The sequence below is a fragment of the Ceratotherium simum genome, chromosome X, assembly GCF_057802395.1.
Source record: "Ceratotherium simum simum isolate JZ-2026a chromosome X, ASM5780239v1, whole genome shotgun sequence".
In the NCBI taxonomy this organism is placed as follows: domain Eukaryota; kingdom Metazoa; phylum Chordata; class Mammalia; order Perissodactyla; family Rhinocerotidae; genus Ceratotherium; species Ceratotherium simum.
In genome coordinates, this window is record NC_141940.1 from 36982600 (window position 1) to 36996224 (window position 13625).

The 13625-nt window shown below is 38.6% G+C and overlaps 1 protein-coding gene across 11 annotated transcripts in view; it reads right to left on the reverse strand.

Annotated features, from left to right (window-relative positions):
- Positions 1-1168: 1168 nt before the first annotated feature.
- The window catches only part of PAK3 (p21 (RAC1) activated kinase 3), a 260691-nt gene continuing 248234 nt past the window's right edge, over positions 1169-13625 (reverse strand). For all 11 annotated transcript variants that reach the window (XM_087427736.1, XM_014795348.2, XM_087427734.1 and 8 more), the window contains 2 exons: positions 11098-11235; positions 1169-7706 (listed from right to left, as the gene is read on the reverse strand). In XM_087427736.1, the coding sequence (XP_087283862.1) occupies positions 7617-7706; positions 11098-11235 (228 nt within the window). In that variant the 3' untranslated portion in view covers positions 1169-7616. The remainder of the gene's footprint in view (positions 7707-11097; positions 11236-13625) is intronic.

The following is a 13625-nucleotide window of genomic DNA, read 5'->3' on the forward strand; positions in this document are numbered from 1 at the left end:
TTGTTGTGGCAAAGGCAAATGCCTTCTAAATTTTCTTTTTGATGGAAGATATCAGTAATTTGCTAGCACATAAGAAGTATTTCTATTACATTTAATAGAGATTAAAAGAAAACAGTTGGAGGAAACCTGCCAATCAAGGATGGAAGGATATGAGGCTGATAGTGGGAGAGGCAACTCAGTAATTCATGCATATGGGCAGTAGAGAACTTGGCTAACTACTGGGATCCTCATTCACTTGCCCATTCATGTTAACAGAAAATGCCTCTTTTGCTTTCAACATGGAGAAATTCAGTAAGAGAAATAAAGCTTGCATGCAAATATAGTGAACTAGAAAACAACCAAATAGCATTTGGTAAGATATATAATCCATTCACAGGGAATGTAGTACCACTGTGTATCCACTTACACAAAGGTATCAAATTATAAACACATGCTCCAGAAGGAGCACCATGCCCACTGTACAAGTAATATTGGTGGAACAAACCGCCAGATTGTTAAATCTCTGGTGTTTTTGTCTTGAGTCTTGAGGACTCAAAGCTTCTGACAAACCTGACTCCAACAGGTGCATCTAGCAGCTTTCAATGAGCTTCACTGTCATTTAGTTACATTTGGAGGTGGTTTTTAAAAGTTATCTTTATCAGAAATGTCCACAGTGCCTGACATACAGCAGGAGCTCAAAAAATGCTTTTTGAATGAGTGAATGAATGAATGAATGAATGTTCTCAGTAATGTGGGTTTGGAATCTCTCTCTCTGTGACCTGTGGAGCTCAATATCAGATATAAGATAAAAACTAAACATTACGCAGATGGTTTTACTCATTTAGAATTTTCCAAGCAGAAAAATGAGTAGAAACAAATTACTTATTACATATGATTTCTTTTGGCAGTTTTCCTTCATCTACCTCTTGGATCCTCCAGGCTTTTGCCCTGCATTCGGTATGCACATTCGCCTCTCTGAGCTATTCCATGTGAAAACCAGATGGAGACTCCGGGTATGAGTTCTTCAGTGGTAGAATCTGCAGGACATTTGCTGTATTGCTCACAAGGCTGGGAATTGCCCTGCCTTGATACCTATGAGAGAGTGCTACACTCCAACCTGTGAAGTAGGTAAACGGCCAATACCAAGGGTGTGGGTGAGAAGGTGACAGAAGAGAGAAGCACCAGCTGATTGATGTTTGTCATTTTTATTTGCAATACTTTAGGTCCAAGTTTCAAACTGCAATATTTTTACACTCAAGACACAGTCATGCACAATCCATATTTCAATTTTCTATTGCTTCAACCACAATTTAAAATAACAATATTGGAAACAAAAGTCCTTAAAAAGATTGGATGCTGAGGTCAGAAGGATGGAACCGTACCATCAGCAGGTCTACAAAAGAAATAACTTAATTAAAAATCAAACAAATGAAAAGACCATAAATATCTTTAATCCAAAGTTACAGAAAAATTTCACTACACATGGGTTTACAGATAACACATTTTAACAAAAGTAATGCACAGCCAAATGAGATACAATTCTGATAAACAATGAAAATGTAGATCCTCCTCAACTTGTTTTGTCTGGATATTATGAGTATAATCCCAGTAGACATCAGTATCCTGTGACCTGGCTCCTCCTGGCTGATGTACTGAGATTTAAAACTCAACCCACCAATTGTCACAGGATTCTGTGAAAGGTCTTATCATCACTAATGAATATAGCATATGCGGGTCCATAAAGCACACCACACATAAGCACGCACATTGAACTTGTATTTTGCACTCAGGGCTGGTTGGCACTTTGCTGTAGGCAGGGCATTGGGACTGTCCACTAACTTCCAGTTTACCCTCTTTCCAGCAGCATACTCATACAACTGGCCAATCACTGTGAGAGTTGTCATCAGAAATGCTATCTTTGGTTCTCAACAAGTGGATTTGTCAAAACTCCTTAGTGCTAATAGCATGTAATTACTTTTTTCATTTTGTTCTCTTCAAGTGCTTAGGTCCACTCTTAGTAGTCCCAGCTATTAAATTGTATGGGTTCTGCCATTTTGTGCCATTTAAAAAGTAAACTCTATAAAGCCCAGCACTGCTTCATAGGAAAGGAGAGGCCCAAGTATAGTTCTATTCTAGCAAGTATGACAGTGTATTTCCGTTCTAGTAGCAAATACTGGCCACAGCTTAATGAAAACCAGACTTTACATACACAGTATATGGAAAATGACAACTGGGAACACTCAATAGAAAAAGGACATTAAAACAAAAACAAAACAAAACAAAAAAACTGTGAAGGAATTGGAAGGCTGCCACAAATTTTATCAACATTCCCCAGTATTATTAACTTGATTTACTTGAGTTTTTCCTCCAACATCTTACATAGTTCTACTGTTTAACTGTAACATAAGAGACCCAGGCTTAAGCATGTGATATTCGCCATCACTTTAGCAGGTTGAATTTGCAACACAACGTATAGTACCATAGAAAGTTAGAGCTTTTGGAAACACCTTGGAGATCATCTAGTCCAATATCCTTTTTTTACACATGAGGAAACAGCCATGAAAAGGTTAAGTGACTTGCTGAAGGTCACACAGTAAGTTAGTAACAGAGCCTATATTAGAATCTACGTCTCCTTACTCCTAGGCTCGTATGTACTCCTTCCACTACTCCTGACTGATTCTCTGAAATTGCTGTTGATTTCCTCTTAGGTACCAAATCAGGTGAACAGGGTACCTACCTTACTGCTGGTATTATGGGATAGCATCCACTTGATGGCAGCTTCCAAAGGAGACTCTGATGGCACTAGCCAGCTTCTATAAGTTTATCTAACAAGTTTGACTATATTACGTGACAGTAAATACTACTTGTTGTATTATAGTACACAAAAGTGTGCACATGGAGGTGATATCTTAGTTCCCGCATTGGCAGATTCAGTTAGATATTGTTTAATGTTAAACAGACATTCCCAATGCATGAGGAGTTGGGTTATATTCATTTGGTCACTAAAGGAGTGTGGGATCAGAAAAGGAGTGAAAAAATTAAAGCTAACCAACAGAAAGATTACATCAGAAACAAATCTCGTATGAAAAATTCTTTCTTAGGAAAAATATTTTCATTATTTCCAAGGTCCCATTTATTTCCTTCCCAATCCACATGCAAATATATGTTCAGAGTTGTGTGTTAAGTTCACTCAAAATCCAAGGCCTATTAGACTGTCAATATACAAATGCTGAATTTAAGTCTTCCTGCTCAGAGACTGGGAGAAGCTTGCATCACTGGCCATGCCTTTGTTTAACTGAATATTAACTGCAAGTAGCTCAGAAAACCACCACGAGATTCAACTGGGGCTGGCAGGGTTAAGACTCCCATGAGTATTTTTATGCTGCGAATGGCCAGTGAAATGCCTGTGGGTTCTCTAGGTATAAGGTCTGCTCTTGGTGAAACCGAGTAACATCTGAAGCCACTATCTCATTATAAAAGTCCTCACCTAAAATTTCTTTGGTGAGTTAGAAGGAAATTCCTCTCTTTTGGTAGATAGTCTCCCTTTTTCTCTTTAAAAATGACAGTAGTTACTGCATACAACCTATAATCAGGCAGTACAGAAAGCACATGGAGGCCATCTCAAGCCAAAGCTAATAGGACTGTGACTGAATGCCAACAGGTAAAGGCAGTTCTAAATATTTGCCTTAATGTTTTCATAGTCAGCTTTTAAGTGCAAGTCACAATTTGTATTGAAATCAATGGGACTTGCCTACTGGTCATTAAAAGAAGAATCCTACCTGAATGATACAATATCCTGTTGGACAAGGAAATGGTGGGAGCTGGGGATTTTATCCTTCTGTTCTTCCTAAATCCAACCTGAAAATCTGCTAAAATGATCCAGAAAGGCGATACCTGAAACAGATGTTATCAAGGGGGCTAATCAAATGTCACCCCTCAAATCTAAAGTAAACCAAAACAGAAATCTCGATGCCATATCAAAGCAGAGGGCAGCCAGTTGTAAAGCAGAAGGATGTGTTTGGAGTTCTAACGGCAACATCTCCCTAGCTTTAACTTATAGATAATAGTCCCCTAAGAAAGCACGTGCCATACCCGAGCGTGCGCCAACCTCAGCACCCAGGCAAATATAAAGCCTACGGAAAAATTTTAACTAGCAATATCTGTGCCCTGCATGCTCTGGGCTCTGGCCAGAAGGCTTCTGCTTCTGGCATCTTTTCTATGTTTCTATAGTCCCCTTTCTGATGTTTATTTACTATAAAGCAATATTATAACAATATCAAAGAAAATTTTAAAAAGAAAAAAATTTTGCATAATCCTACCACCCTAACACAACCAATTTCAATTATCTGTGTTCCCAGTCTTTGTCCATATGCACACTTATTTTTACATAGTTGTAATCCCTGTTTATGTTATTTAAAAGTGATTTTATAGATTCTGAGAACTGGCAGCCTCATTAGAAATAAACAACCCATTGAGCAAAGGAATATAATAATTATTTACACAATCTTTGAGCTGAGAAATATCCTTTATAGACAAACATCTCAAACTATCAAAACAGTTATACAGACGATAGGAAGCAATTTCATATTTCTTTTTCCTTTAGCAATGGAATGTGCTTCACAGGGGAGGGATAGATGTGGGGATCAGGTGGTTAAACTCAAACATTGAGGTGCAATTCACAAGCCTGAAAGAAATCTGAAGAACATAATTAAATAATAAATACTTGAGTTAAATCTTCTTACATGACTTGGCCATCCAGTAGCCAAAATGGAACATGGACACACAAATATTTACAATGAGACATATACGAGATCAGCAAGAATGAAGTCATTACCCAACATGATGACTGATTTGAGGAGATTGTGTCATCCAAAAATCCTCATGGGATTATGACAACGCACCGGATCCTTGCTACAACATTAATGTTCTTTTCTTTCTTAAATAAATAATCTCAACTGTGCTTCTCACCCTTCCCTGACTTTCCCACTGCCCTATCCCTATCTCAGGACATTTTGGAATCAACATTCGGTGATGTGCCCTCATTATCTCAGGGCACATTAGCAAATTTAAAGATCTGGATAGACTCACCTATGTCAAGATAAGCTAAAAGAAATTCAGGGAAAAGGAATAAACTATTAACCATCTGGAGTCCAAGTTGTTCAAGTGTACCAAATGTGAATCCTTCAGCATCATTTTGGCAGGAGAAACAGCTTCTCTCTAATACTTATTAGAAATATACATAACTCTCTAACACGGGGAAGGGTCTTTAGAAGCTGTTCTCATTTTAAAACTTACATAGATATAAATTTCTAAGAATAAAGCCTACTGGGATATATTATCATAAAATCTTGATACAACGGGGTGTGGTGAAGAAGTACGTGGCTCCTCATTGATATGCTGAATTGAAAGCATAAAAGAGCAGCCATTTCTCTGCCTACAGTGATCTGAAGGATCACTGCTCCAGGTCTCCCCCCACCAAAAATGGCCTTTATGACATATAAGGGATACTAATTGACAACTAGGTCTTCCCAACCAGGTTAGGGGCTCTCTCCACTGGCAAGGCATAGTTATCAATGTACTAATTCTATTCATATCCCAGGTATTATTTTATTGAATTCCCTGGCACTACGAATAAAAAATTGAAAAAAACCCCTTCATTTTAAATAAAATAAAAACTAAGGCCTCTCTCTCTCTCTCTCATTAGAACAGCGTGGCATTAAAAATTTCAGGCCCAGCCACCTTTTTGCAAAGTATAACAGAGTATGCTTCAAATTAATATTACCATTTGATTTTCTTTTCATATTTGTTGTTTTATTCAAGTTTGGACACTTTCTGGGGGGTCAAGCTCCTCCCCAATTTTATAGTCAAAGAAAACAATAGGAAAATAGGAAATCCACCAGTGATGTTATCTCCCAAACATAAACACGTGCACTATATGGTTAGTAGATTCAGATTCTTGATACACTACAAATCAAGAAGCCTTCTACAGCAGAAATTGTTAGCTTTTCAAAGGCTCAGAGAAACAACTTTGCAGAATTTGTAAAACTGACAATACACTCGAAAGAGGAGCATATTCTTTTCTACGCAGACACCCTCTAGAATATTTTTCTACTCTCAGAAGAGTCCGGAAGTGCCAACTGTTGAATTTTTAATAAACAGATACTTGGTGAAATAGTCAAATTTTCATATTTTTTTTCCAAGCCATAAAAGGAATTCAGTTGGACTAATATTTCTTGGAATATATGATTGCAAACCTGAATTATTTTCACTCGAGAACTTCCAGATCTTTATGAACATGTTTTTGAAATTCAAAAGCCCAAAGGATTAAAAGTATGAACATACCGTATCCTGAAACAGAAATTGGTGATACATAAGGAAAAGGGGAACAAATATTTAGAGCCAAATGTTGATTGGGATGTGGTTTTCACTGACCTCCTATTTCTTAGAGAATTGAATGCGTACAATATCTCTGTTCTCCAGATCTTGTTTTTTAATTTTTAAAATGCCATAAATCGTCAAATTAAATATTTTTTATCATAAGCAAATGTGGGGTAAGGGGTCTGTTTCCTCCTGATGTGCCTATTTTACATTGCATATGTTCCACAAGCACAAGAGAAGATTAAATTAGGTATCTTTCTCTTTGTTTACTTACTGCCCAACAAGGATTTCAGTATTGCACACTTGTTTTCCTTTTGGCTCTCAGAGAAAGTCCCATCTTTGTTTAAGTATGGTTTCTCCCGTCAGATTTTTCTAGGTTCCAGACGTGGACTCACCCAACAGGAGTGCCACAGTTTCGGTGTATCCTTTTCAGGTATCATGAAGACAAACAATCTGGCTTATATAAATGATAAATCAACTACCTTTTAAGCATCATAGTGAAAATGTGACAAGATTTCACCATTTGAGCTTTGTTTAGATATACAGGTTTTAAAAGCCCTTCCTGAACACATATATTCCTCTCTGGTTTTGGAAAATGTCTTGAAAGAAACTTTTTCCAATACAAATGCAGAAAAACAGGTACACAAACCAAGCCACCACTATAGAAGAAGAATAAAAAATTGCAACTCTATTAGGGCATGGACTTCCACATGTTTACACAGTACTTGCTCTGGGGTTTTTTTGTTTGTTTGTTTTGTTTTTGTTTTGTTTTTGTCTTTTTGCTTTCTTTTTTTAAAAAAGTTTTGACATCTTTTGTCTGGACATCTAATGACAATGCAAGTGAAAAACATCACATTGGGTAAGGAGTTTTGAAGGAGGTTTGAATGCAAGAGGGACTACTCTCTAACTTAAAAACAAATACAACACTATGAAGAGGGAGTGTGCATCTTTGAGAAACCTTTTTCGTCAAAGTGAATGCACAAAATGAGGGGATTCACTACTGGCTCTTTCGCTTCACGGTGGAAGTGACCACTTTACGGCCACTTCGACATTGCTGCCCTGTTTGGGCTGCGATTCAGGCTTACAAATAAATTACATAATCTGAGGGAATAGGAAAAAGGCTTATAAGAAGTTTCTATTCATTTGAAAGTTAAAGAACTCCCACCCCATTTGACTGTCTTTTCTTCCATCTTTCCTGCAGCAGAGTTTTATTTCAGTCTTACTCATGAGGGAGATGGTGTGGGGTAAGGCTTGCAGTCCTAACGGCTGCTGTTCTTAATTGCTTCCTTTGCAGCGATAATCAGAGGAGTCAGGCTGGAGAGAGGCTTGGCTAATTTTAAAAATGGATGCTGCAAAAGGAAAAAAAAAGAGGAATTACTAGAATTCTTTCCTCCAACAAGTATATTACTTTACATTTTCAAGCAGCCCTTTTTTCATTAAAATGTATTTCGAGCATCCAATTAAACATCATTTTATTTAAAATGGTGCCAGCTTTTGTCCTTCAGATGTTTTTGACCTTCAGTGTCATGAAATCCTCTGGAAGCTGACTGGCAGAGCTAGCAACTCAGAGTAGGGGTCTTGTAAAATCCCACTGTGTTTGCAACAGCCTAACTTTCTGATTTTCTTAATCTGGTGAATTTATCTGGAGCAGCCCTCATGCTTGAAAAAGCATCTTTGGTTGACCACTAAAGACCTTGACCCTGAAATCAATGGCTTCCTAACTGCTAAACTCAATACTACGCCTCCACCATTTCTCTTTTGGTGCCTCTGCAGTACCTAATACAAGTGAATATCCCTTCCTTCTTGGAAATGTTTTCCTCTTTGTGGGGCTGTGGCATTCTACTGTCTTGGTTCTCTTCCACATGCATGCTCACTGACTACTTCCTCTCCATCTTCTTCCCTGGTTTCACTTCCTCCTCCCACCTGCCACCTCCCACATATCAGAACTTGGCTCTCATAGTCTTCTTCTAATTTAATTCCTTTGAGAGCTCATTTCCTGTCGTGGTTTCAACCTCTCATCAGCTTTATGGGGATATGCCTAAACCTATAGTGTATGACCTGATCTCTTCCCTAAATTCTGGTCCTATTTCTCCAATTGCCTGCTAGATATTTCCTTTTGAATGTCCTTCTGTTACCTTAAATTAAACATTTAAAAATGTATGTGAAAGTCTCCCAAACAGGTTACTCTTGTGTGGCGTAAGCTACAGGGGCTTTGAAGTCAGGGCACTTAGGTTCAATCCTTCCCTCTGTTTATTACCATGCTTAAATGAGGTAAGGTAAGTGACAGTTTCCTGTAGGCTACATAGAGGCAAAGAAATGTTAACCATTGTATTATCCTCTATCACTTTTGCTTTTACTGAATGCTACCATTGGTTTGATATTCTCAAGTCACTTGTTTTTTTCTCCCTTATGTTCTACATGCAATCAACTACCAAGTACTTTCTTCTCAATGCCTCCTACAATTATCTCTTGCCTTCCCTAGTTCAGGCTTAATCAACTTAATCCTAAACTATAACAATAACTCTCCCTTGACCTTCCTGCCTCCATTTGTTCCTGTTGCTAATTCTTATTGCACACCACCAGATTGATCTTGCTCAACAAAGCTTTTATCATGTGTTTCCTCAGATATCTTCAGTGTTTCCCCACTGCCTACAGCCCCAACTCTTTAGCCTGGTATTCAAGGGCCTCTACGGTCCTATCTCCTGCAGCTTCCTTACTTGAACTCTTTACTTCAGCTATACTTTCTATTTTCTGTTCCCTTAAAACCTTGCCTTTATGCCTTTGGTCACACTATAACCCTTCCATCTGAAATTCCTTCCCCCTTTTTCCTCAACCTATCTAACACTGATCTGTCCTTCAAGGCCCAGCAGAACTCCTTCCTGTTCGCATTTTCTGATTGTCATAGCCTATAGAAGTGTTTCTCTAATCGACCAAGACATTTACTGTTTGATCAGTCACTTGGTTTAAATGAGTCTCTAAACAAGCTTGCATTATTTTTTCATGTACTTAAGGAGACTACAAACTTCCGGAGAGTAGGAATCATGCCTTTAACAGGTTTGTATCACCCACTGCACTTAAGCCTTACAAATAGAATTGATGGACACAGAATTGACTTTGGCCATATAGAAAGGCTCACAAATACTCAAGACCTGTGCCTTTTCTCAAGGATTCCAGTGGTGTGAGTGTCATGCATCTCTCTTCTTTCTAACCTCTAAAATGGGCAACAATAGGCTAGAGTCCGAGAAGGAAGTTACATGGACTTTAGGCAATATACAGCTTATTGCTAACATGTATAAAATGAATAGATGCAAAAAAAATTCAATTTACACTCAAAATATAGTTTTGTATCAGTTATCTGACTGGTTCAGATAAAAGTATTGTTGGGGAAGGAATTAACTAGATAACTGATTCAATTATGTATGTAACTGTATAGCTACATTAAGACAATCTATATCTTCACTCATCCTTGGAATGTGTATCAGGATGTATATGTGTGGTGGTGGGATGGGTGAAAAGATGTGGAAGCACTCAAAAGTTCAGGGTTTTCATCTGTAATTTGAGATTGGATTAACTAGAGGATTAATAAAGGGTGATTCTAGATTTGACATTTTAGGGCCCTATGACAGCCTGTGAAATGCTCACAGGTAGCAGAAAACAGAAGGTGTAGCCTCCTCGATTCCTCCAAATCCGTTTATCCCAGATGTGATTTGGGTTGGGGTGGGATATTTTTTGCCTGGGTGTGGCTCTCTGTCTCTGGAGGGAGTTCAGGAACAACGGGAACAGATTTATTTTTTTGCCTAGAACAGACTGAACCTGTGGTTAACACTCTGTACAACCAAGTATTGCACCTTTTATTTAACTGGATTATGTGTTCAAAGTCACAGAGAGAACAAGCAGTCATTGTTCTTGGATGTTACAGAGCTTGATGCATGTCCGCAAAAAACAGTCCCCAGCAGTGAAGCTATATGAATAATCTTAGGTATGTGTTACTTTATCAATATTAACACATCTTTTTCTCTAAATTGGCTTGTGTGGTAGAAAGGCAGACAATACAGGGCTCAAATCCCAGTTCTCCAACTCAATAGCTATATAAGCCTCAATTTCTACATCTGTAACATCGGATAATAGCACCTACCCTACAGAACTGTTGTAAGAATTAAATGAGATAATGTGTGTAAAGAATCTGGTACATAATACGTACTAATTATCACCATATATACTAATCCCTGAGAGCCATGAAAAGGACAAATGGTTACAGAGGCACTCACCACTGGATGGTACTCACCCAGGCAAGCAGGTGCCTGCCATTTGGCATCACAAGCAAAGGGGCTTTGACCAGTAAAGCATTAGAGTAGCAAATGCCACGGAAATAATTGCATAGTTATGTAGAGAATTACCTCCAGCCAAGAGCACCTGCATACAACATCCAGGGGCACAAGTAAAGTTTAGAACAAAACAGCAACACCAGAGGTTCACATTGTTTTTTTTCCTTGCAAAATAAGACTCCAGGAAGAACAAAAGAGATTTATAGATTAAACTGCCAACTTTTCAGAAGAAAGGCAACATGCCAAGGAATCATGTATTAGATGCAGCCTATACTTATGTGCCTGTGGTCTAAAATCAAACGGTTATAGCCTAACTTTAACTAGACATTTCTTGACAGAGCTCTGTTGCTCTCACACACTGAGGTGGAAAAGCTCAATATAATGACTATTTGTAATTGTCCTATTTTATTTTCACCTGCAAAAGCTCCTTGGCAGATCCTCGCCTATCCACATCCATCTCAAGACAGCGATTTAAAAAGTCACGGAATACAGCCGAGAGTCTTTCAGGATTCTGGAGCTCTGGGGTTCCATTAGTGGCTATCAGATATAATGCCTATAGAAAAAAATAGAAAAATCGATTCAGTACATACATATTAGGATTGTGGGTTAGCACAGAAGGCACAAATCTAGTTTCTTCTGGTTTATACTCTGGGTCTGAAAAATTCCATTTTAGAGAATAACACGGACATATTTCAAAGTTTCTATAACATTTAGAAATTATTACTCTGGGCAGTAACTGAGGTGACAGTGAGGTGCTCTCCCCAAAAAAACTTGAAAATAAGGCTATAAGGTTGTCTTCTAAGAGTTAAGCTAGTAAAAATCCATATATAAAGAATGTGTAATTAACCACCTAGGAAATTAAACCAAGGGATTGCCTGTGAATCTGTGACTCTAAAGAGTTGGGGAACACACATACATCCAATCATGTTGACCTGAGTATAACCTCCAGAAGGCAGAGTTGCAAAAGTGATTGTAATTTACTAAGTGTTTCTCTTGTTTGAAGAACATTTGTGAGCAGACCAGGGATGAATAGATTATATTACAGAATTAGAGAAGTACAAAGAACCAGAAGATGGCAGTGCCCGGATGGTAACCTGTGGGGCCCAATGACTCAAGTACTTTTGTCCTGTGACAGATGTATCCCTATAGATTTTAATTAGATTTCCCATGAAGGTCTACCTATAATAAGAGAAAATATGAGAAAAGTTGACATTAGAAGTCCTGGAACCTGACAATCCTGTATCCTACTGTAAACTAATAAGTTGCTAATACATCTCTGAGATCTTTGTTGTGTAAGGCCACCACTGAGAGACGTCAATTTATGGTGTGCTGACAGAATCAAGGGCCCTAGCCTTCAAGGCAGAGAGTCGGACCCAGGATCATGATTAATCCACAAAGGTAAACCCATCTTTCAAAGGCTCTTCAGAGCCAAAAAAGCTGGCCATTCTTCATGTCTCCTCTAAGCAAACAATTCTAGAGCATTACGTATGTATCGGGTATCATATTAGTCATTGGAGATCCAAAGATGAATAACAGAATGTCCTGCTTTCAAAGATCACACAATTTAGTGAGGGAGAGAGACTTATAGATAGCTACAATACAGTGAGACAAGAGCTAATAGAGGACCATAGCGAGTGCTAAGTAAATACGAGGAAGCAATTTACACCAGAGCTCAGGGAAAGCTTCGCAGAGGAGGTTTGCACTTGAACGGGATCTTGAAGGATAAGTAGGAGTTTTCCTGCAGGTACTGCCACCAGGGTTATGCCTGCCTATGTGACCAATTCTCTAACTATTATGAAGACATGCTCCCTTCTGAACTTGCTTGGGCTTTGCAGGAAATTACCATCCCCTTTCCCACCATGGCCCCTAATATTACTATTAAAAGTATTTCTATCAAAGTCTTTTCCCAGGCCAGTTTTCATCAGCTGGTGAGGACATCTCTCCTTTCCAGAAACCTCCACGGATGTACTTTAGAAAGGGTTAGGAAGGACTGTTTAACACAGTGGCTATCAACCTACAGCATGCACCAGAATCGCCTAGAGGGCTTGTTAAAACACAGATTCCTGTGCCACTCTCAGTTTCTGATTCAGTAAAGCTGGAGAGGAGCCTGAGATTTTGCGTTCTAACAAGTTCCCTCTTGATGCTAAAGCTGCTGCTTCCACTACGCTTTGAGAACTGGTTTAATCCACCCAGGTAATTAAGGAATGGGCTAAAGAGGTTCCAGACCTGTCTGCACATGAGAATCACCTGAGGAGATTTAAAAGCTCCCCATGCCCAGTTCTCATCCCCAAACCAATTAAATAAAAATATCTGGAGATGGAACCCAGGCATCATATTTTTTAAGCTCCCTAGAAGATTCCAATTTACAGCCGACATTGAGAACCACTGGCCAAGGACTTGCGGCCCACTTAATAACTCAGAATCTGTACATCATAAGTACACCAAATATGAGAACCACAGAATCCCAGAGAGGGGGATTCTTTTGCACAGTGATAGGTGAGAATTAAAATGCCAAGTTTCTACAGTGCGATGAAATTTTCTGTTTTTTTCCCCAGTACATTAAAATACCCACATGTAAATAACACTCCCCCTACAAACCAACACCTTCCTTTCCCCCACTCTTCACTCCTTTCTAATTTTCAGTTCCTTTGTTGATGAACAGCAAACGCAGGTGGCAGCTATTAGGAATTTGATGCCAAAATACAAGTCAGTGGCAAACCTAGTCTTTTCTAAAAGGAGATAGTATAGAAAAGGAATGCATAAACTGCTTTTAGGAAATCATCAAGTGGGCTAAAATCAAATGATGCACAATCATAGCAGATAGATTAAATTAAGTTCAAAGAGTGTTTTTAGTTCTTGGATGATTAGCACTTGAAGCACCTGTCCTCACAAGTCATCTTTGTTCCCTTATTAAAAGAAAATTGGTTACTGTGAGGCCAGCCT